The 26,448-nt window shown below is 34.3% G+C and overlaps 1 protein-coding gene across 1 annotated transcript in view; it reads right to left on the bottom strand.

Annotated features, from left to right (window-relative positions):
• The window catches only part of NCAM2 (neural cell adhesion molecule 2), a 487,115-nt gene that overhangs the window by 68,856 nt on the left and 391,811 nt on the right, over nt 1–26,448 (bottom strand). The window contains 3 exon segments of the mRNA XM_075712794.1: nt 1,742–1,915; nt 12,297–12,393; nt 14,016–14,203. Coding sequence (XP_075568909.1) covers nt 1,742–1,915; nt 12,297–12,393; nt 14,016–14,203 — 459 coding nt within the window.

Raw genomic sequence — 26,448 nt, 5'->3', positions numbered from 1 at the left:
ATACAATTCAAACAGATATTGTCCTAAAATAATTCCAAGAAGATCAATTCATGTTATAGACAAATCTCCAAAATGAGCTGTATACAACAACATGTAATGCTGAAGGAATCTTTAAAAATCAAAGTGTGAACTTTTGAAGAAGGCAGCTCCAGCCAACTCTATTAACAACGAGAGTCTGTCAAGTTATACATCTTTGCTAACATAATCAATTGATCTTTTAATAAACTTCACATTAACAGAAATAATAGGAAAGGAAGTTTTATGGGGAGTAAGGTAAATACACTGTTCTACGAAGTTAACACTGCGGACTTTTTTTTGTTCTGGCTTTACATTAAAATTAAGCATTTGTGTGAGTGCACTGCAGTCACAGGGTTTGTTCTCATTTGAGTACATTGCACCTTACCACACAGACTGGTCAGGTCAGGTGTTAGTATTTGGTATACGGTAGTTTTCATCAGAGACATTTATTGCCAATTCATTGAAGGAAGTAGCTATGAGAAAAAAAGTCCCAAACTTCGTCTGAAACATAACATTAAAAGAAGGGAAGAGGTATATTAATGTCCATTAATGTGTATGCCCTGCAACTAGAGGAAACACATTGTCTCCTTTAGGTCTTCTGGTACTGAAAGAAATACAAGCTATACTGGACTAAAATGAATGCTACTATGATTTACAGTATTACATTAGTACACACTGTGTTTGGTTAAGAAAGACAAAAAGTCATCATATGTTTCTTTGAATATACGTTAATTACATGTTCACTGTGTTTCTTTTAAATAATTATGTACTTTGCAACATGCTCTGCATAGTGCACAATTTTTGTGTGTTGATATGGGATGTGAAAGGGAAAGAGGTAACACACATTAGAGCATTTGCTATATTTTTTCTCCCATCACTGTGCTGATAGCTGCAGAACCATTCACCTCCTGACTTACAAATGAGAAGACTGTAGGGGCTGCTTTAACTTGAACTACCCGTTAAAAGTATCAAAGGGTAAAAAGGAATGCAAGGGATTACTGACCTGTTGAATGTATTTTGTTAACATTACTCTGTATAAACACCCCACCTTGGCATTAAAGAACTCTTCTCTGTTTGGGGAGGCTTATACTCTTTTCTGCCTTTAGAAGAGGTGCAAAGAAGGCATAGATCTGGCAAGGAACTGGCCCTATTTGTAGCATCCCTACTAATATAGTAGAGAGATAATAGATATAACATCTAACAAATGCATTTAATGTTTGTTGAACAATACTTTAGAGATATGCTTTTGAAACAGACATCATGAATATTAAAAGGTATGTAGAAAGGTTACTAAGTAGCTCAAAATCAGTAATTAGTGCCCAGGATGAAATACCACATAATAGGTTACTTAAAATTTTTAAGTTAACTGTATACATAATGCACATTCTCAAACTAACTCCTCTGTGATTTCTACTCTCTTTGAAATTTATAGCTTCAAAAATATTCTTCACATCTACTTGACTGGACAGTGAAAAACGCAAAGTAATTGTAAATTTATTCACCAAATGTTTAAAAAACTAAAAAGTAATGGTTGACTTTTACAAGATTACAGTAAGATTTCTAATTGGTGTAAAGTGGTCTGACTTCAACAATATTAACTGAAGATACAGCTACTGGACTAAGACTAATGGAGAAACAATGAATCAGTTAACATATACTCGCATTCTTTTCCTTTGACATTCTTTTCAGTTAAAATAGTTCCATTTATTTTTTGTATACTTACTTTGAATTCCATGGGAGCGAACTATTTTCCAGGTTTCTGAGGCTATCTCTTTTACATCCACTTGGTAATGATGAATGGGCACACCTCCATGTGAATCTGGCTTATTGAACGAAACTTTGGCAGTGGTTTGTGACAACTCTAAAACCCGTACTCCATAAGGATTTGATGGCACATCTAAAAGAGTACAAACATCGTTTTAATAATCAGCATCAACTAGACAGACCTAAACAGTTGATAATCTACCCCAAAAAGTCACCTTAGCATCTTGAAGGGAGAAAAAATAAACATTGAATATGATGTAATAATGTTTGCTTTAGATAAGCAACTTAAGATTTCTAATACAGAGCTGTAGGAAAACCACACTTATTTTATTGTATGCTAAAGTTATGCAAAACCATTTTCCATTTCTGCCTTTCTTTTATAATATGAACTTCTTAAATAGCTAATTTCATCATAGGCAAATGTAAGAGATTAGTTTGTTTACTGCAGTTTGTTTGTTTACTATAATTATGTGAAAGGGAATAAAAAAAAAACTTTAAATCAAATTTAACAAGAGGAACCGTTATGGCTAAATAGATCATTCAGAGTCTGAATTCTTCTAAATGAGATTATGACAAAAAAACTGCAGAAATAATTTGGCCGCTTTTCTGAAACTCTAAAATACAGCTGAAAACATGAATTCTTTTTTTTGTTGTTGTTGAAAGACTGAATTCCAAGCTACTAGCAAGGAATATTAATGGAAGGTTTCTATTCTCTTTTCAGTTTAAGAAATAATTTGCAGAGTATGTTGAAAGAAACATTTTCTCTGAAATCAAAAGCAAGTACATATCTAAGTAGAAAAGAACTATGAAAATAAAGCAGGTGTCTGTAGACAGTGTTGAGATGCTAGATATGAAACAAAAGCAAAAAATTAACCTGGGGGTCAGCACATCTTTAAAGACAGAAACATTATGTTATGTCACAATGTATGACCAAACTAACACAAAGAAGACAAAAGACTAACTTTTCTAATTGTTGTGCATTTTAAAGTGTTATAATTACAAAAAATTGTATTGAAAATACTAGGAAGAATTTTAGTTCTGTGGACAGAAAACCAAGGATTTGAAACACCATTAAAAATTTCTCTTCTGATATATCTGACAATTATTTGCATACGTGATTACAAATTTGACATTGCTTTTGTCTCCATGGTATAGAAGGTATTTTTATAAGGACATGCAAGAATTTGAGCCAAAGCCTATCATTTGGTTAGTGGGTACTGAACCATTTAAATAAAATGTAGTCTTTATTCAAGGGCTGTCAGACAGTTGGGAATAAAAACAGAATCAATGTGAACTTCAGCCAGTACTGGTACTTGAATGAAAATGAGCCAAAAATTTCTATAAAATATTAACGAATGGATTTAAGGATATATTCAGCCACAAATTCTCAGGAACAGGACACCTGCCAAAGCTGCTCTAAAAGGCATGTTTTTATAAACTTTTAATAAGCAGGCACCTAAATTTTTCCAGAAAAGTTCTCTAACAGTTGTCAGAGTTGAGTGTCTTAATGTTAATATCATACCTCTGTGAATTATTGCAGTTAGCATTTCTGACCATAGGTCTCCTGAAACCTCCAATGCTTGGGTGCTCATTGGGTTAAAACCAGCATAGGTTTATTTACATGGACAAACAATTTTAATATCTTTTACTTAAAGACGCATCTATAAGAAACCATGATGTTAAAGATTTGAGTAGAATGCAAATCTCAGCTTGAGGGATTCAAACTCTCAAATCCTTTCTTATTCCACAAAAGATTAATTTCATCAGGATATGGCATGTTGCAAGAAATTTTCACCATTCTTAATGAAGCTGCTTTACTCTGCAGAAAGGAATTCAAGATTCATGGTCAGACAGAACATGACCAAATGTAATCAGTATGCTATGCATCCAGGAGAACACAGACCTGGGTTTTGAATCTTTTTCTAAATTGATCAAAAAGTTGGGTTTTTTTAGAAAAAAGAAAATATGTTCCAAAAAGCATACAGATTTTTTTCTGTGATCACACAGAAGAAGAATTATTCACATGAGTTGCTTGCTAAGTAAGCATTGATCCCAAGATCAGAGGAGGATGAGGATTAGAAGCAGCTTGTGACAGACACCTCTCTCCTCCAGATTCTCATTACAGCTGAGAGTAGTATTTTTTTTTTCCCCCTACTAGTGACAGTACCTTAAGCACCATCCTGTGTGCAGATTCTTTCTCTCCCCAGCTCAAATGACTGTTCTGAGAGGGGTGGGAAAAATACAACATAAGTATGCCAACAAAGCAATCCAGGATAGCCAAAGTAAAGCAGCATGGCACTGTATGAGTGATGTGGATACCAATCACTTGAGAAGACGAGTATAGCTCTGCAGTACTGAAGATGAATGCTCTTTGGGTTTCACTGCAAGTTAAAAGCTGCTGTGGATACCTACAATACTACAAATAGTTTCTAAACACTTTTATTCCTTTTCTGTTATTAAAAGAGTTGAAAATGAAACAAATTTTTTTAAGATTGAATGAATATTTAATTTCACTCAGACTATTTTTATGTTAGTTTTTGTGTGCCCTTTTCATAAGGCAATTCACTGTTACTTCAGTTTGGATCAAAACAATTATTTGGTCAATGGTATGAAACAAGAATGTGTTATTTACATATCCACTCTGTTCCTGACTTTCAAAATGTTAAGCTCTCTTTTCCTTGTGTGTTTATGTCTGCATATGATTAACTATAATAAACATGGCATAGGGAAGAAGACATCCTTCAGGAAGAACCTTATGTTCTCTACTGCAGATTCAAGTACAATTTCTGCCAAATGAAGATATGATTCCATTTGGCAATAAGCATAAAATGAAGCTCCTGTGAAAACCCAGTAAAATATTTTGCATAAATAGCACAATGCAATATCTTTAAAACTCATTTAAGTGTGAAATACATCTACAATACTATTTTAAATATGCATCCCACAATCCATGCAACCCACACATGTAGGTAACTTTTATGCAGTTTTCAGAGTTGAACTATATCACTTCTTAAGAAAAGAGTGAATCACCTGAAGAAAATACAACAGGAGACACATTCCTAGTCAAAATCAGAAACAAATACTAGTAATTCCATTAAGGTAGAATAAAATACCTACTATCTCTTTCAGACTAGGCAAATCTATAATTTTTTCCCCAAAGAAGATCATTAGCAGCATAATGAACTGAATCTAACTTTGTGGTTTTCTAATGAGTATGAATTTGATCATGCAAGGTAAACAGCCCTCTGGTCCTGACCTAGCTAAACATTCCAGAATTTGAACTGTTCCCTGTCAGCTGAAATTATTTGGAGCATTGCCATGATTTTCATGTTAGAATCGCAAGGCTTTTGGCTCAATGTTTAGCAGGAGTTAAGAATAATTTGCAAAGTTGTGTACTCTGAAGTCTGCAACTGGAAGGATAGAACTGTGGATGGTTCTTGTTCTTTTTCCTTCTAAAACCAACCAACCAAATGAAACTTAGAGGAATTTAGCTATGGGCAGTGATTACTGTTTCATATACTGCTACAGATAGAAGTTGAAGGACTATATAGTAGAAAAAGTATGGGATTTCTTTTCTATGATCTAAAGATCACTTAGTGATAGCACAGATTCTGGTATACTTTCTTAGAAGTTCCACTGCTATCTTTGTTATTGTAATACTGATACCAAAACAAGGGATAATTCACCAAAAGTTCAGCCTTTAAATTAAAATAAGTCATTAAAAAAAAACAAGTGTCAGACATTTAGTCAACTTCATCTTCTTGCCGCAGTGTCTATTCCTCTGTTCGGCATGTGACTGTATTAATGTATGAAGTTAAAGAATTCCTTAAAAAATAAAAGAAAAAAAGATCCCCAAATAGTAAGTGTAAAATTGCACTTGATGGATTTTGTACTCAGCGCATAAAGCTGGTTAGCACAAATGAACTTTGCGATACATTGGTCTAAATTAAGTAGTATTGGTTTGGTTCCAATGGTCTAAATTAAGTAGTATTGGTTTGGTTCCAAAAGCATTATTGCAGCTGATGGAGAAGTACACACAGAATTATGAGTACATACTTATCTCCACTGATATGTAAATGCTCTTTCAAATCTATTACTATTATTACCCAACCTGTTCAATAAATGAACACCATTTATCACTGGGGATTTTCTTTTCAAGCTATTTTTTGGATAGCTTTATGGAAGAAAATAATTTTCCTTCTGAGAGTTTAGCAGTCCTGGTGTAAATAGAGAAAAGGAAGTTCCTAGTGCAGTTCTGCAGCTTTTCCTTTCTCTGTATAGCTGGAATATATGTTGACTGAAAGTAACTATGTCTAAACGCTGAACATAAGTAGTATCAGAACCATGGCAGGGAAAGAGATGGGGCTGGGGAGTAGACCTTTGGAGTCAAAGGCCTCCATGAAATAGTTCATGCTTGTACATCCTTAGAATGAGGAAAAATTTCAATATTAAATCTACAGGTTAGGCTCAGTATTGCCTTGATTTCCTTGCTTGGGGAAAACTGCAATAGATTTCTTTTACCAAATCATTGAGAGTTTTGGAAAAATAAGGAATTAGGAAAAAGACCACAGCTAGCAAATAAATACATAAATAATAAATGAAAATAAGATACGTGCACACAAAGCAAATCACTGTTGCCGTGTTGATAGTTTCACACATATGCTTATTGAAAATATGTTGCTGTTTGGTTTTTTAGTAAAAATCCTTTACATGATGCTTCTAGAGATATGAATGGCAAGTTTTAGGACAGAGATCTAGATTTTAGTTCTGCCCATATTTTTGTGGAGGTAAATGGGATTTTGGCAGCAGCAAGGAAAAAGTTATACAGAGAAAGGAACCTAACAATCCTAAAAAAAGAAAAAAAAAAATCAGTAAGATCCCATAACACTGTCTTGGAACAGAACATCATTATCTTTTTTATTACACTATTCTCCAGGTAAGGTTAAGTCCTACTTCTTTGATTTTATTTTGCCTGTGTGAAAACACAAATATTTGGAGGAAAAAGGAACGACATCCATTAACCAGCACCAAAGTGCGAGCACCAAAAATCAAGACTAGTAAACTGTTGAACTTGATGTTGTAGTCCTTGTCAGTTATCAATCAACCTTATCATATTTTGAGCATGACTCAATTCCGTAAAACAGGTTAGAGGATGCAATTTCTGTGAAGCTCACTTATTGTCTTTCACATGTCTTCATTTGCTTTTGATGTCATTACTCCGTGTCTTCACTGACTTTCTGTGTATACAGGATGCTTAAAATATGTTTAATTAAATAAAGTGGCATGGGAATTCTTACTATCTAATGACATCATAGAATGTATGTTAATTTTGCTTTTTAATTCCCTGTAATATTGCTGTAGAAAGGAAACATATAGCATCTCTCATTTCTTTAAGTATTCTTTTATGTCACCACCTCAGAAAGCTGTAAAATCTTTGATGTTCTATAGTGTACTGTGCTGTGCAAACCACATAATAGGGGTGATTTCGCACGACAAGTTTGAAATTCATCATCAGAGTTGTATGGTGTAGCTAATTTGTAAACTATGCTCACTGCCTATTAGTATGGTTTCTGCCAGCAGGTGATCCTGTTAATACTTAGTCACTGTAAGTCTCTGCGCTGAGCTGCAGTTCCAGGAACGATGTGGTGAGATCAGAATCTCAGATTTCATCAGAAATGAAAATGTCCTTGTAGGTGCAAAGTCTGAAGCAAAAAGGTGAATCAGACTATTTATCTGAACTTTTTAACCCCATTGCCATCCCAGAATGGAAGAAAGAAGGGGAAAGGGAAGTCTAGCATGAGTAAGGCCATGAGAGCCTTAGAGGTGAATCATGGTTTACTCTTCAGGGGCTCTGGATTCAGTCCAGCTGCACACTGCTATGTGCAAAATACACATTAATACTTAAAGAAAAGATTTACTTGAAAAATCCAGTATAGCTCTCTGTGTCACAACCAACATTTACCATTTTAAGATAATAAATTATCTATTCCAACAACATAGTTTAGACTACTGATGGCCATACGACTTTCTGTTTATATATACAAAATCATTTGAAATAATGATACTGAGATCTCAACAAAAAGGAAAAATGCTTTGCTAGTTAATACCATCTCCCTGCATACTGATATGTCACATGAACTATGACTAAACTAGATCTGGGCAAATCTAGGAATATCTGTGCTCACCTCAGGCTCTGAAAGCCATCGGGACAATCTGCCAAGCTCACCTGGCTTGCCAAAGCCTAAGCCTGTCATACAGAAAAAACAGAATACAAGTAGACTTCTGAAATAAAAGTTGTGGTTGCGATGTGAAGTAATCAATTTGCAGTGGCAAGAAATGAAAAAAGACTGTGATTCTTTTTGCATTCTACATGTTACTGACACAGCAATTTAAATGCTTAAGCAATGAAAAAGGAGGATGTCAACCATGTGGTATTTTTAAGAGCTGATCACCACAAGTCAGGTGGTGAGCGCATCTGATTAAGCTTTCAGTAAGCGCTGAAGTTTCTAAGCATTTACCAGTAATGGCCAGCACCTTTCAGTGTGAAACCTTAAATAGGCTGCACTTCTTCAATTGTTCTGAAAGGTTTAAATGAAAGTGTCTGGAATTTGAGTGAACAGGCATAGTTTTCCTGTCATAGAAAATGGTATGGTTGTAAATTGCATCTAAATTCTGAAAGAAGTCTTTTTCTATGATCAGTAAGTCTAATTTCTTAAGGAGGGCAACAGAAATAAAGATAATGGCATTGTGACAGTATGATCACTTTTTAACTATCAGTAAATTAAAAAAAAAAAGGTAGTTTGATTCTTCTGAAAACCAGCAAAGCAGAAAAATGGAACAAAACATGAAGCAAGTCATTCCTGAAGAATTTTAAGAGAAAACTATTCAGTAAAATGGTCATTATTTGTAAAATTTACCCCAGCAATGTACTTTGCTTAATACTGTCTCCCAGCTAAAAATAGTATTTATTTTTCCCTGACAGAGCTATTGTCAAAGTATGCTATGCCCCAGCATTACTATTTACCATCAAAGCCAGAAGGAAATCCAGACTGCATTGAAATGCATGAAAAAAAATGTATAGGCTTCAATATGGGAAATATCAATCATTAGGGCTTCCTAATCTACCAAAGTAAAGAAACAGAGGTAGTAAAACCAGGAAGAAAGCTGTATTTGACATTTTATACCTGTAATTATCATGATGGTTTTATCCTCCGTCTCCATGGTTGTTTTTAATTTCCAGCTGATGCTAGTTTAAGTGCAAAACTTGTAACAGTGAACTACATTTGTTATTTGCTGTTTTTTCCCAAAAAAAACATCTACTGAGATGCAAACGCTAAAAATGTCAATCATTCAGGTTCTTCAATATCATGAATTATGCTACTGTAAGTAGTGCCTACCATAATGGAACCCTGACACCCCCAAATCCACTCTTTCCAGCGCCACATAAATACTGCACAACAAATGGCTTATGTTAAGGATACCTGTTCATTATTATTACTACAAAATTTGAGTTTGTTCTATTTTCTGCATTTCATATCATTGTATAGAATGTCCATATATAGCTCATGCTTCACATAATAACTTCCCATAATTCTTTATTCATTACATATTCACTAAATACCTGATATACCTTTCTATGTTTAGAACTCCAATGCATTTTTTTTAAGTGTTCATCAAGTTTTCTGAAGAACTGACTGAAAAATGTTAAGCGAACTGTTGCAAAAGTAGAGAATAGTAAGCTGTCTGAAAACTGGCATCAGTAATATATCTGATATAGTTGTATTAAAAAGCCAAAACAGGATTATAACTTGTATGGAGTTATTTGCTCTCACTTGCATTTTCAAGGGCTCTCATGTGAGACTTTGCTGAAATACAATGCATAATCAAAATATCATGTTCTTTTTCAATTAATAATGAGAATTACTTTGTATTAAAATTACTTAATTATTTATAAAAGCAGGAGAGAAATACGTACCTAAATTAACCACAATGCAGTATCATGCGTTGTGATGGGATACTGTTTTGTAAATCTAAGAGAAAAATCAGCAGATACAGAATATCTGCTCTCATATGTATATACATCTTTATGAAAAAACAGTGCACAGCAATAACCACAAACTTAGTTCCTCTGTTTTCATTTACATAATTGTTCTATTTTCTCATCTTTTTCTGTCCTGAGAGGTAAGACACCAGAAGGATGCAAGTGGGATTTTTCCTTCCCTTTCCTTCCATTTATGTTCATGACTTTAAGACTTCTAGTGCCAAGTCTTCTGGTTTTGAGAGGAATTGAGAAATTATTCTAGCAGCTTTCACATGGTACTTCTACTGCTTTTGCCTTCCAGTGATGCCTCACATGTAACAAATCTTAGAGATGATACTCCAGAGACAAGTGTAACACCTAGCCCAGCAGGACAGGCAGAACAAGTGCTGCTGTCAAATCAACAGATGCATGTGTTGCCCCAAAGATAAAGCATGCTACTGAAGAGAAATAGATGCAACTGACTAAAATCAGAGGGTTACATGCAGTCCTTTTGTTTGATGAATTTAATGTAACTCTGCAAATCCTACACCAGTGATTAATATTTAGAAAATCAAGTCCTGAGATTTTTAAAGGGCTAAATCTACTTCCTAAATTAAAAATTAATAATGGATAAAGTAATACACACAGATATAGTTTACCTATTCAAATCAATGCTAACTTCCCACAAGTCTTGAGATTTCTTAATTAGAGACAGAACAGTTGGTATAGAAATAGTGTTTTTCCTTAAAGCTTAGAGCTTTTCTGTTATTACCTCAATTCTCAACATCACAGGGAGTATTAATTTTTCATATTTAATAACACATGTAGTACTGATGAGCTGCTACAGTCATAATTTTAGCCCTATTACAGAAACTCATTTGTTCAAGTAATTCCATTGAAATAAATGGGATCAACCAGGTACATGATCATGAACATGACTGAAGATTCTACAAACTTTTCTCTTTTGGAATTTCTTTTCACAAAATTAAAATTATTTTAAGCATGATTTAGATTGTGTGAGTCCTTATATTGGGGAGAGTTTTGGAAGGTGGAAAGTAAAGAATGTATTGTGTGAAATTAGGACTTAGCTGGGACATGGTTACATGCAAAAGGAAGAGGTAATATATTTCTCATTAGTTATACGTAGCTGTCAAAGGAAGATCGGATTTGCAACACAGCTAATACCCAAAAAAAGTTGTGAAATTAAGGGGAATGGATCTTCTGGATGGTGTAAAATTGTGCCACACAGTAATCTGCTGTTTTCTCAATAAAACCAAACATTCTAAGAAATTTCTTATGTAAAAAACTACTTTTTATAACTGCTGAGGCACCAACAGACAATAATTACCCTATTCAGTAAAAATATAAAAATCAAAACACCAGGCCAGGTAAGAGAGCCTCTCTATGACTGGATATGCACATTTCAGCACCACTATAGCTCCAAAGGTCCTCCTAGTAAGGCTCCAAAGAGTTTATTTTCTTATTTAAAAAAAAAAAAAAAGGTAACCAAAAGTTACAGCTGAAACATTCACGATCATAAAAAATATACAAGTCCTACTTTAAAAAAAAAAAAATATACAGGACCTTATTTCTACCTGTCTCTTTCAATATGTATCAGCCAGTCTGGCAGTATGGTAAGACCTGAAAGTTAAATGATAAAAATGGTCCACAACAATGCATCACAAGGGGTGTATAGCTTTCAATATGGCTGTACCTCTGTTACTGTAAACTGCATTCTAACTCCATAGACGTCATTAAAGCTGGAAAAATTTGCATCATCTAAGTATGTAGATCCAAATGTCGGAAGACATCAAAGCTTGCTGAACAAGCATTAGTCCATTCCACAAAAAAAATAAAATTGAAAGAAATGCTAAGAAGCTCTCATTTACTCTCAGTTAATAGTTATTTGTGCCAAAGAACAAACATACAGTCATATTTTCATATTTGCCTAAACAACAATAGATGGACCTAAAAATATTCAGAAATTCAACAGTTGTTGTAGAACATCTCAGAGCTTAAATTAATTCAATCCAGCACTCTGCTTTTAAATAACTAAAAGTGCAAGTGAAGACAGAAATTCTTCACTGAAGTATTTCAGTTATCCTTGGTTTATCAAGAAAATACCAGGGAGAAAAAGGAAAAAAGACTTTCCTAATTCTTTCTTATTTTCACTGCCTGCAAACCATATATCTCTCCACTGAAGTAATGGAAATACACTGTTACAAATGTAGGATATAATAAGGGCAAAGGAAAAAAAGTTAGACCAATTCCATTTTTTCAAATTTCAGAAGGCCTTAAAATTAAATCCAAAGAAGATTCATATTCTGAGGGAACTGTTTTATTTTACTTTATATTGCAACTCAACTTTTAGAGAATTAAAATTAACTGCAAATATTCCATTGGAATAAAATAAACAGAGGAAAGTGTGTCTGAACTTAATTTTTATTAAAATAGAAAAAATATTTAAAGAAAAGGAAACAACATTTTAACTTACCAGCTTGACCAAGTGTATACTCCTGATATCTTGTTCCTATTCTGTTTGTGGCTGTACAATTATACCGTCCAAAATCACTGTCAGATGTGGGAGCAATCTTTAAAATGAATACAATATGTAAATATTAGTTTCTAATCAAATATCAAAGTTCTTTAAGAAAAATCAGAAATGCAAAAATGCTGTCCTTAACCAATATGCAGATATGTTCTTACTTCAGCCTATCTAGTATATTCTCCAAATACAGATCTAAATACACCCTTTTTTGTGTTAAACTCCCCCGTCTCAAATTCAAATGATGGAATCAAATAATGGAAAATGGTGACATTGTTCATATTCACAATTTCACTTTTAAATAAGAAAAAAAATCTAACAAACTTCACATTTTTTTCATAGACATTATTTGCACAAACTGATACTTTGACTGAAATAAGCAATGAAAGGTCTGAAAATTACTGTTTCGTATAGATGATGCAAGAATGATATTTTACTTTTTATTATTTGCAGTATTCACAATACACCAGCCATTCAGGGGGGAAAAAGAAGATATGAGTGACATGGCTCAACTGTAAACTCAGGTGAATAAGGACATAAGAGAACAAATAATAGATACCACAAGGAGCTAATGCTTTATTGGAATCCAGCTTGCCTGACCAATTGTTCAGGTGACAGAAGAATGGAAGAGTACTCAGAGAACCAAAGACTGTAAAGTATATTTTGTGTTGTTAAGCTTTACTTAAAAAAAAAAACCCTAAAGATTACCTTCAAACAAGAGTAAGACTGTGTCTCTTTAAATATATATCCTCTACTACAAGAAATGAGGTTATTTGTTTGGACTTTAGGAAAAAAAAAAAAGGTTTTTTTCAGTCCACTGTACATCTCTTGCTTGGGATCTGAAGTAGGTCCCCCACTCTGATTAGCCCTGTAGATTCTCAATCTTTCTTCCCATGGCAACTGAGAAGCTTATGCTGGGACATAAGCCTGACACTAGGTAGAAATGGAGAAAACTAACTTCTTCCACACCTGTGAAGGAAAATAGTATGTCATCCCTGTTACAAGTGAGACCAGGGCTGGAGACGCTGGTTACACTTTGCTGTGAAATGATTAATTAAGGACCATGATTTGCTATACACAATTGCTGAGTAGTTCACTGTTCAGTCAAGTTAATAAAGTAAACAGATAATTAAGGTCCACTCTTTGTCTTCTGCCTTTCTCCAGCTTTGTTCTTACACGTACCTTTTAGATAACAGAAGGGAGCTTAGTTCTTATTTTTCCAGTGCCTCCGTGAAGAAACAGTTGTTATCAAAGCCAACTACAGTTTGCTATCACTTTACTCTTGTGCTTTGTTCTTGGCTGAAGCCACACAAATCTTTTTGTATACACCAAACACCTACCAGGTAGTCACTTTAATTTTTAGTAATAACCTGATGGGTTAGTTTTATATTTATATATGTATTTATTTACTTGCAAGAAATGCAAGTTACATTTTTGTTCACTGCAGATGGAAAACTGAGCATAAGCCATGCAAATGAGGTTTATTTTCTAACTGCTTACAAGAAACGTAGAGATAAATAAGTTCATAAATATTTTTTCTTTAAAAAGACCTTTACTTATCAAATTATAAGTCTTATCCTTAAATGCACCCTATAGTACTTGCAGTGGTGCCAAACTGAAGAAGAAATTAATTAATGTCACTATGTTGATTTCCATTTTAAGCCTTACCTCTAGAATCAGCTTTCTTCCTGTACTGTAGGTCTTCAGATGTGTTGTATTTTTTACCGGTAAAACTGATTTTCCTCTTCTCCACTGAACTGAAGCAGATGGATTTGCTAGCACTTCACAGCTTATATTGATGGGATTGCCTTCCCAAGAGTAATACATGGTTTGATTCGACACAAATGTTGGAGCATCTGGAAAAAGTGATACACAAATATATTAACTGTTTTAGTAAAACAAGACATATACCCCTATCCAAGCATTCACGTTCACATGGAAATTTGAATTCATTGCTGTATCAATTTATTACAGGCCATAGAAAATATAAGTATTCAACCTTGAGTTTCTTGAGCCTTTATTTTGGTAGCTTTGTCCTCTCCTGAAACTGTTTCAGCTGAAATTCTCAGGAAGAGAATACCTGCTAATTATATTTAGCATTAGGCAACATCAGGCCCTTGAAAGACGTTATCTCAGAAATGACAAAGAACATTTCTTCCTGAGGATAAGAAACTCTTCAGCCAGACCCTTGTATGACAAAGGGAGGTCACCTATGAAATTTATATATATAAGCTGTTTATTTGCTGATTTTATAGTGACTTCTTTTGCTATGGAGACATTATGTTCAGTCTCCAAATTTTCATAGACATGTAAGAGCTTCACCCATTTCTCACTGGAACAATCTTATCCTTTATGAAATATTTCTAAAGAGAGATGTTTAGTTATGTGAACAAACCTAGAATAAAAAAAAAAAAATAAAAGAATACCTAAAATGTTGCAACGTATTCTACCTACTTCAGAAAAAATATTGTGTGTATCAGTATACTATTTAGGATAATCTTTATACTAGTTCCTTATGAAATCCTCAAGCTACAGACAAGCAAAAAGATAGTGTGTCTTCCTCACAAACCTTCCTATAAATGGCTACATTAAACATATAGCCAAACCCTGAGTCTGATACAGAGGAAATTGCTGGTTTGAAAACTAACTATGATTTTCAGATCACAATGCCAGTAGTGACAAGAATTACCTGTTCTACTCACTGTTTCCCTGGATAGCAGGGACAGTTTAATGGTCTCTAGAAAATGAGAGGGAGTAGCTCTTTCCCTGCTCTTCTACTTATGTCTTGGGTACATCATATTTTTTGTCTATCAAATATTTAGCTATAGATTTTTTTTTTAATTTTAATCCCGTTCTTATTATATTTTAAGAGTATTAAGAAAATATTTTTATATTACTGACAGTCAAGGAAACTCTCCAGCACTTTAATTCCAAAAGAGAATTATCAATTATAGCTGGTGTCATGGTATCTCTTTTTAATATTTAAAGTACATACGTATATATTTTTATTTTGATAAATAGCTCCTAAATGTTTCTAGATGTGTCTCTGGAAATTCTATTCTAGTCTTCTCACAAATAGTTTAACTTTAGGCTAGAAAATTGCTAATAGGTCTATCAGGGACCAGAACAGAGCACATTTAATGAAGTAGTAAAATTGAGCTTCAGGAATGGGTTAAAACTACTTCCTTGTTTCTGAAGTGCACGTTTTCAACTTATTTATGTGTTTGCCTTTGTCAAAAAAGCATAACTTTTTGGTGACATTATGCTGCTTCTGCTGCTTCATGCATGCATACAGGCTTTGACCAAAAAGATGTGTTATCAGTAAAAGTTTTAAAGCACAGATCAAGGCTGCTACATTATTCAATGGCAGCAGCATTTTTATAAATAACTATTCAGCCCTTATTTTTGTAGGAAAGCAAGTGGTTTCATCCAAACAAGTAAAGTATGTCTTTCTATGAATTTATTTACCAGATATAGGAGCTCATCTTTTTTTTCCAAATGTTTTAGTAAGTAACTCTAGTGCTCCTTGATTTTCATAGACCTTTTAAAAAAACATATTTCATCATCTAAGCATCTTAATGCAAAAATGGACTATCAAAGAGTTTTCAGGATGTGACACCTCACACTAGTGGAGTTCTATGAAGAAAAAAGCAAACTGCATATCCTTGTTTTATGGTTAAGTATGGTCAGGAATCTCAGAATACCAAGAGTCACAGCCTTGTCTTTTCCTCTGGAAATGAAGTTAGTGGTGGGAGCCATTTGAAGGAAAACTGCATGAACTGACTTCTGCCTGGCAGACAGTTTTTGCACCTAACGTGTTCAACATATGGATCAGAAACTTCATCAAACGGTTCGTGAGGCACAAAATGTGGTTATTTCACAACAAATTTTAGATAAGCACTGTCTTCCAATGCACAATTTCTCAGAATAAGCTCACTCCATTAATGAACACTGGCATGAATGTGGAAGATAGAAAGAGGTTCTGTCTGAACCTGACTAACTTTCCTTCCTAGGTAACATACGTGGTTTGATGCTCTCTGTTGATTTAAATACACGTGGCAAACTCATATCCTATTTAAAAAGTCTTACAAGTGAAAAAGTAGTGTACACTTCTATACTGCAGGTACAAGCATTTAGGAGAATAGGGACTTTTGTTCAGACTGCTCTCTCTTCTAAAGGAAGATTTTGGATGTCTATAATATCTGTTTATTTATATTTTAAAAGAATAGGTGAGTTACGGACTGCCATCTATACATGACTACAGTTACTAATAAAAAGTTTTAACACTATAAAACACCAATAGGACTAAAAGGACATCAAATAAAGATATATCCTAAAATCAACAACTCCCAAACATAAGGCATTCCTAAACAAAAAGAGCTTCAGATTTTCCCTCTCAAAAACTCTGGGCAAAAAGGCTTTGCAGCCATTTCTGCAGCAGTTGAAAGCTCCAATATAGCAAAAAGAAGAGAACACAGGATGACTATGCTAATGGCTTGATTTAGATAAATTATCTTAAGTCAGATGATTTTTGATTTCCTAGTCAGGAATAGATTAAGATACCTGGAGTGATGTTTCACACAAAGAAAATAACTCTGGAAATAATTTTTTACAGTACAAATAAAAGCTATTTTACATTTCTTTTAAAATAAAAAAAAATAGTTGGAAGGGTATTCCCTAGCTAGTTTATAAAGAGATTTTTTTTTTCTTGTATGCTTTTCATCACTAACTGTAGTATATTATGCTTAAATGGTTACAGAATTAGTATTTATCAAACAGAAACACACAATGTGTTTAATATAAAATAGAGCATGAAAAAATAACAAACCTTAAAGCCAAGGCTTTGAAAACATAAGGTTGACTATTTTATATGTCTATAAAATCTGATCCCTCCAGTTTTCTAGAATAACTAAGAAACAATTGAAGTTAATAAACAGAACATTTATCAATAAATTCTATCAACTGAAAATGAAGTATAACCAAGTAGAAATGAGAAGGGAGACCTTCTTATATGTTAACATACGTTAAGGTTATGTAAATGCAATACATGAACTGTATAAAAAGAAAAAAGCTTCCATGCAGATCAGTGAGGAAGTTAAAACCATTAAAAAATAAAAATAAGCTCTGCTTAGCTTCTATGTAACTCAGGATTAATTTATGCCTGACAAAAAATAAATTCAGGGTGTAAATGAACTGTTCTTTTTAAGCTTTTCTACATAAAGTACTACCAGTTAAGACAACATGCTGGACTTCTAAACAGCTAAATACAGAACATGGAGCTTGAATACAGTCCATTTAAAAAAAAAAAAAGCTATCCTGATGATATTTATTATGTCTGAACCTTATGGTGCTCTGCTGAAAAACAAAAAAAACCCCCAAACCAAAAAAACAACCCTGCAGAAAAGCTACTGTTCATATTAGTTATATAGGCACACAATAAATGATAGAATCATAGAATGGTTTGGGTTGGAAGGGACCTTTAAAGATCACCTAGTCCAGCCCACCTGCCAGGGGCATCTTCCACCAGATCAGGTTGCTCACTCATCCAACCTGACCTTGAACACTTCCAGGGATGGGGCATCCACAGCTTCTCTGGGCAACCTGTTCCAGTGTCTCACCACCCTCATCACAAAGAATTTCTTCTTTATATCTAATCTGAAATGACCCTCTTTTAGTTTAAAACAATTGCCCCTTCTCCTGTTGCCACAGGCCCTGGTAAAAAGTCTCTCTCCATCTTTCTTATAAGCCTCCCTTTACATATTGAAAGGCTGCAATAAAATCTCCCTGAAGCCTTCTCTTCTCAAGGGTGAACAAACCCAACTCTCTCAGCCTTTCTTCATATGAGAGGTGCTCCAGCCCTCTGACCATTTTTGTGGCCCTGCTTTGGACCCGCTCTGTCTTGTGGTGGGGACCCCAGAGCTGGATGCATTACTCCAGGTGGCATCTCACAAAAGGTGAGTAGAGGGGGAGAATCACCTTCCTCAACCTGCTGGCCATGCTGCTTCTTATGCAGCCCAGGGTACCATAAAGTTCCTAAGTACTGTTATAAGCTTGCCGTGAAAGATGGAGTATGATTTTTGACAGATGAGGCAATCCAAATGAAAAAGATGCCTAGAAGGAACAAAGACTGTATCACAAAGATACAAAATTAAACAAAGCTAGTCTATGAGAGTAGGATTCTATAAGCAGTTATAACTTCAGAATGGCATTTTAGAATAGTTAATATTATGGCACCAGCATTAACTAAACACAAGCTGTTCATTTTCCCAAACACGAAGGAAACTGACAGGTCAGCACTCCAATTAGGAGAAGTGGTTCTGGATAACCTGCATAAGAAGACTATGTACAAGAAGCAAACTCTGACCTGAAAACTGTCGCTAGCATTTAGATATCCTTATTAAGTATAATGTCTGAGAAAGGTGATTCAAGAACAGACTAATACATCATCCGTCTCATCCAGAAGGTAATTCAATTAATGACTTCAAAGATCCAGCTCTGGTGTATGTTCAGCATTACACACAAAATTGGATATGGCAAATTACCTGATTCAGCACGTGTCCAGAGAGCTATAATAGCAAACTAGTGCAGAGAATCAGATTTGCACTTCTTAATTTAAGAACATAGGTTTTCAAACTTTTGGCTATTTCTTCCTCAAATAATTTGTTTTCCCGGATCATGCAATGAAAATATATGACAGACTGTCAGGTCTAAGATGCTGGAACATTTCATGTAGTATATTATTGGAAGCCTCTCTCTTAGATGGTTAATACTGGCGTAAGTTTCCCATCATCAAGGACTTTAATAAACCACATCCTCTAGCAAATCTAGTACTTTCCTTGCTATCCATCCTGTAAAAGTACCTTAATTTTTTTGTAACTCTGCCACAATTTGGTTAACAGCCTTCTATCTTTCTCTTGTATTTTCTCCTGCATACCTGTTTTGCAATAGTTAATATTTTAGAATTAATAGCTTTTCCTTGGACATAAAGTATACGAATCTCCCCAGACAGGTAGAATAACTGTCACATATTCCTTTTAACAAGAAATAATATTAGAAAGACTTAACAAATGAGGCCAGGTGATTAGATTTTAATATCTATTCATCCTTAAAAGGAAGATAGGAACTACAGAGCTTCAGGGTTACTAACTCTCACAGTTTTACTGCTACTATCACAATCATGTGGCTGCAAGGAAAAACGTGCAAGATCTGCAGGTGAAGTTTCCAGATAGAAAAGCAAATGGAACAACATATACTAGGTTTTAAATTACCATGATTATTAGATAAAACCAGAGGGTTTTTTGAGAATCCAGCTCATCATTTCAAAAGTTTGAGATCAGCAGTTTTGCAGAGGTACATATTTCTTTCACAGCAAGTGACAGGAAACACCACTCAGTAATGTTTCCTTTCCCCCACCCCATTCTCCTGGTTCCTCTCAAAATGCACTACAATAAAACATTGATGTTCAATATTATGACAGACTATCTACTAATTGTACAGTTTATGGAAGAGTAAGAGTCCCCTCTTACTGGCAAGCAGTACTAGTCCCTGATATCATCGACTACGTTATTATTTTTAATATCCAAACACCACACTAATTTCTCCATTTCTATAAACATAGAAAAAAAATATTTATCATGGAGGTAAGGTATCTTTCTGCTAGATGCAAAGTATGTTGCTGATAACGGCACCTTCAACCTTAAACAAACGGTGGGCAACAAATGCATGCATAGTTTTGGTACTTGGTGCTGCCAGAGTCACAGAAATTCAATGTATCTATTTTTCTTTGAATTCCACTTAACATCAAGGAACTGTAGTTGGATGATCACTTAAAAAAAACCCAGAAAACAAACCAAACAAAAACCCCAAGAAATTTTAGTTTCATAGAAATATCTGTTGTGAATGGATAAGCCCATCTAAGATTATCTAAACCTGTCTAAAATAGGAGAAGAAATTATAAAGAAAACATATGTAGGTAAAATAAGCTAAGTATGTCAATAGTGATGTTTAAAAGAAACTGTCCGCATATGTCTATCAGTCATTTTATTGGTCAGTAAATCACTAAGATCACTGGCCATCAGAACTAGAACAGGAAGACTACCCCTACAGGTCTCTCACACTAGCAGTAATTTTTATCTTAGTAATAAAATGATCAGGTGTTGCCAATTACTGACACACTATTTCTGGATAGCAGCAGTTTGTATCAAAATTTCAGTTGTTACATGTATTCCAGGACAGAATTACTGGAATAATTTAGGACGGCCAGACTTCGAACATCATGTATTAGATCACATAATTCTCTTACAGCCAAAAGTGAAAAACCGCAATGCCTTTCTCAAATCAGGATCCTAATCGCCATCTCTCTTCCTATCCTACTTGTTGCATTTTCAGAATAAAATTCAGCTTCCTATCTTTACCTTCCATATTTTCCTACCCGTCATCCTTACCTCCACAACATGCCTCCTATTGATGTCTTCCCTCCATTCCCTAATTCCTTCCTTTCCTTTCCTTTCCTTTCCTTTCCTTTCCTTTCCTTTCCTTTCCTTTCCTTTCCTTTCCTTTCCTTTCCTTTCCTTTCCTTTCCTTTCCTTTCCTTTCCTTTCCTTTCCTTTCCTTTCCTTTCCTTTCCTTTCCTTTCCTTTCCTTTCCTTTCCTTTCCTTTCCTTTCCTTTCCTTTCCTTTCCTTTCCTTTCCTTTCCTTTCCTTTCCTTTCCTTTCCTTTCCTTTCCTTTCCTTTCCTTTCCTTTCCTTTCCTTTCCTTTCCTTTCCTTTCCTTTCCTTTCCTTTCCTTTCCTTTCCTTTCCTTTCCTTCCTATCATCTCCTTCCTATCATCTCTTTCTTACCATCTCCTTCCTACCATCTCCTTCCTATCATCTCCTATATTCCTAAATCATAACTGTTGTTCTTCTGTGGAGCAGGGACTCTCAGCCTCATTACACTTTATTTAATTTTTACACACAGTGCTGTCCAGAAAACAACAAAAAAATCTCTAAGAAATTTTAAGGAACATACTAAAAATTGAAACAGCATTACCTTGTATATACAACTCCATTTCCAACACGTGGTCCCCCTAAACCTATACGTCATATCCCTCAGACTTCCAGTACAGTGTGCTCAAACTCACCCGGTATTTTTCTCTTTAGCCCTATGCTGAAGTGTGCACAGCAACAGCAGCTCAGAGGCAGGCTCTGTGGCGCAGAGGGACCTGGCCTCAGATACTGCACCAAAGTTACATGCCTCAGGTTTAGTGTAAACAATACTGGACGCTTCTCTTTCAAGCGTGTGACTTCAGGATGCTCTGACATAACTGAAGACTATTTAAAGATACCAACTTCAAGTAATGCCAAGCATTCTGCAGTTCAGGGAAGTAAATTGAGGAAAAAAAAAAGTATTGAGGTTACAAATCCCAATTTAAGATATTTTGTTTTGTTCAAGTTTCAAAGTTTCAACATCACACTTATCATACTACCTGATTATTTTCTTTGTAATTCTCAGACGTGTTGCTTCTGCTCTGCTGGACCTATCTTCGAGGTATAAAGAAGGACAAAGGCCATGTTGCCTTTTTTTCATTCACAGGTCATCACTGTATAATATAATTTACACCTAACATAGTATGAAATGACTTGCAAATATCTGTTGAATTTTGCAAATATGAAAACCAGTTTAAAATTTACGCATTAATTATCAATGCAAACATTTAATATTTTTAGCCTGGAAGACCAACTCATGAAGTAGAACCATCTTCAGTGAAACATCAGAGAACACTTTCTTGCTTTTTTTTTACCTTTACTTTTCATAATTGCATATGTGAAAAATTATGTCAGTAAGAAAAGACGCTGAGGCATATATACCTATCAATAAAATGAGTAAATTATTAGAAGAGAAAATATTTTATTAATATTTCATTTAAATATTAATTCAAAATTGTATTTTTCTATTAAAAGATAAACAGCCAACATGTTATTAAAAATCTGCTTAAAATGACACCAAGCTCATCACAAGGTCAACGAAAACATGCAGTATAGAGCTCTATTAGGTAAAAATTTAGAGAAATTCCTAACATGAATATTGCATTTTAACAAGTCATTAACATATATTGGCCAAATTTTTTTAAGATGGAATTTCTATTCTAAAGTACGATTACACCCTTTTGGGTTAAAGAATAGGTACTTTTACTATACAGGTGAATAAAGTATAATTTTAGCCACTTTGCCACATTTATCGTTGCAACATCAGAAAAAGACAACAAAGATGCATTCATCTGCGCTTCAGTACAGGGAGTTTTAGTGAAACGGTTTTTGCAAAGTGGCTTTGTGCAATGAACCTCATCTTTTGCTCAGAATTCAACATTCTTATCCCCGTTAAGTCACTGCAATGGCATACAAAATTTGCTTCTGTGCAAGTGCACAAGGTAGTCAAAGAAGGAAAAATTTAAATCTTACGAGTGACATTCATGAGCTCCAAAGTCATGTCAGCATTATGACAGGTATTTCATGATGTTAAAGATTGACCTTTTCCATCCTTGCTTTCTCATTTTAAGCTATAAATTTGACACAAAGAAATGTAACTAAAGACAATAGCATTTAATAGAAAAAATGCAAAAATTGTCCAGAATGTTTCAACATTTTGTTTCTCTTGATCGTTTTTCTTGTCATTTGTCTCTTTCTGAGGTCATATGATTGTGTTTATGGGTTTTGTTTTCTGGCTGTGATAACAGATAGGGCTGGGCCCCCGTGATTAATAGCTGAAGGGAGGGTATAAGGCAGACAGAACCAGGCTCTTTTCAGTGCTGTCCAGTGACAAGGCAAGAGGCAATCCCTTCCAACCTCAACCATTCTGTGAGTAGTGGCAGGATGTTCATATGCTGATTTAACAGAAACTGAATCCGAAGTATGAACTATCTGCATTTATTATAATTTATGATAGCAGTTGGTAGCCGAAACATTTGTGACATTTGTCACAACATTTGTGACATCCTGTACATAGTAGTATTATTTTCACTGATTCAAAGCCTTGCTTCCTTGAAGGTAAATAGAATTTGTAGCTCAACTTGTTCAACCTGCTTTTAAGTAATGCTGTACATTTTTGAAAAGATATAAAATTAAATAGCATGAATCCAAAGCATCTGCATTAACCACAGTGCAATACAGCTAACTAACATAAAACAAAGTAAAAAGCCTAAAGGACTAATCAACTCGGGAAACCAAGTTCAATACTGTAACGGTAATGAGGTTGATTTCAAATTGTGGCCGGAAGTAAAAAAGAAAAAAAGACTGTTTCCGATAAGCAATACAGTAGCATAATAAATACTGCACAGGTTTCTTTACAGGGAAAGACTGTGTTGCACATGCTACACAATTTTTGGTACCACTGAATGTTGGTACTTAACTAGTAAGGAATATAACTACAAAATTCAGGTTTGGATGAAAACCAGTAGTAAGAAAAAATTCTCATTTTTGGAAGACACTTTAAATTACTTAAATGGGTTTTTTTAGGAATTGTTTTCTAATAAATCGTATTTGTGACCACTCACGTGGCTGATTTCATACAAAAATGTACCATATTACTGAATACAATATGTTTAGGATAGTTGTTTATATCCCAAAACACTAGTCTTTGTGTACAGTGAGGAAGTAGGCATTTTTGGGCCATCCAGCATATCTAATAACTGCAGTATCAATATTGAAACTTGGGGGTTTTAACAGAAATAGAGTGATGTGAAAACTGGTAATTGCAGATACAAAAGACTGTAAGTTAGGATGCTTCCTGGGTAGTATGTGGAAAACCAGAGACTTTTCCAAAGAACATGGCTTAATATAATTTTTCCAGTAACAGGAGTATTCTCCAAAGGAATCTGCACTTGGTGACACAGAGCAATCAGAGAGACAGACCAGCATCTTCCACAATGTGTGCACCTAGGACTACACAGTTAAGTGCTGTGAATACTTCTGACTGTGTTAATGACACTTTGAACACAAAGAAAGGAAAACTTTAGGGGCAAGTAGAGAGCCACTTTTAAGAATCATAGACTCCTGACCATTACTGGCTTGTTCAAATCCTTTCCAACTTAGTAAGGCCCTCAGTGCGTCCTAGCTAAGAATAATACTATGAAGAAAGATGATCCAGCATATTGAACATGTCAAAACTATGACTTTTAATCCTCTAATGTTAATCATTGCAGTGAATAATTTATGGAACCCAAGAAATAATGTGTTCTCTCAACAGAATTTTTCTTCTTTTAGTCAGGCCTGGATTGTGCTTTTTAAGATTCCTTTATATCCCTAGCATATATTTGTCAGCATAATTAGGTCTCTGCTAAAAAGACAAAAAATACCATCTATAGAATAGAATAGAATAGAATCATCTAGGTTGGAAAAGACCTTTAAGATCATCCAGTCCAACCATTAACCTACACTACCAAGCCCACTCTAGACTAATCAAGGGTAATCTAGAAATGTAAATATCTGCATAGGAAAACTGTAACTTTGAAAGGCACCTGATAATATTATATGTACAAATCAAGTTGTAATTCACTGTGATTTGTACATTTAAATTCCTCAGGCCCTTCTGAAAACCTCATCTTAGCGTATCTCCTGCTTTATCTATTTTTTATCTATTTCTATCATGGTTTTTATTAAAAAAAGTAATAGCTATTTCTCTATCTATGATAAATATCTATATAATTACTATAGACACATCTTAATACCCAATACCTAGTATACATCATATATGCCGTCACACAGGAACTTTTAAATCAGTTACTTCTATTATTATCACTATCATTATCATTATTATTGTTATCCAATAGACACTAGGCTTCATATGTGTAATCAAATTTTGCAGTTAATGAAATCCATTAGTAAATAATATTTATAATAGTATCTTTCTTTTTCACGTCATTTTGATTCATATTTCACACTTAATATAAGGAAAACTAAACATAACTAAATACAAAATGACTTTGTGGGAAGAACTCCTTATAAATGTCTCTGGCTTCCCTACAATTCATGTCTGTCTAACATTTAATTCAGATAAAAGGCAGGGTTAACTGTGTCCAATTGGTATCAAACCTGATAATCTCTTCCTGTCCTGGAGAACTGCTCTTATCATCAAGAGCAACCCCAACGGAGAATAAGGATAAAGTACAGAAACTCTGTGCAATCCTACTGTCAGTTTAAGTCTCTGACAGGGGTCAGTAAGTAAAAGGATGAGACAGTGACACCAAAGTGCTCTGTGTCTCCATTAGGCCTGTTGAACTGCACTGACATTTAAGGATGTCATGGGAGCATGCTCCTCTCCTGACTGCGCAAATTGTCAAATGTATTAAAACATACAAAGAAAACTGCTGTAGTTTTGTTATTAACTTACAGAATGGCATACGTGCATTGATTAGTCCTATCTAGGAACTACAGAACAATATAAACAATTAAGTCTTGCTTATTTATTTACATTTTAATTCTAAAATAGTTATTGAGGTTTATACTAGAATTTTATTAAAAATAATAAAAATTCTGCTAAAACGGCTGGCTAGTAATTATGCAAAGAGCCAGCCATACCTGAAAAATTACCTGAAAAAATTCTTCTCAAAACTGGTTTTGATGACAACAAAACTAAAATAATTGAAGCGAAAATAAAAATATTTTGAAGAGTTTTATGCAATTTGGTAAATTAATATTTACCAAAAAAATGTAAAAACCCTGATCACAACATTTGTAATTACAATTAACATGCTGAAATAATATCAGTTCGAAAATAATACATGAAGAGTCAAATCATTTATTCAGTACCAACTTCACAGACTCTCATAACAATTCCCCCTGTTTTGCCATTTTGCTACGAGAATACAAATTATTTGTTTAGTTTTTGAACCTGTATCTTTTGCTGAAAGTCTCTAGCCTGCAACTTATAAAACAAAATAAGGGGAATGAAGGACAACTATGACACCTGCTTCATAAAAGAACGTATATGTAGTGTCTACCAAGGCATAAATTCAGACTTAAAACAACACGCTATTCCATTTTCTTGTACACCATATTTGATTGTTCCCACACATATTCAAAATTGTCTGCCATACCATAATGAGAATATGTTACTTTTAAATTC

This window comes from Pelecanus crispus, chromosome 1 (genome assembly GCF_030463565.1).
Source record: "Pelecanus crispus isolate bPelCri1 chromosome 1, bPelCri1.pri, whole genome shotgun sequence".
Taxonomy (NCBI): Eukaryota; Metazoa; Chordata; class Aves; order Pelecaniformes; family Pelecanidae; genus Pelecanus; species Pelecanus crispus.
This window is presented reverse-complemented; position numbering and strand designations above follow the sequence as displayed.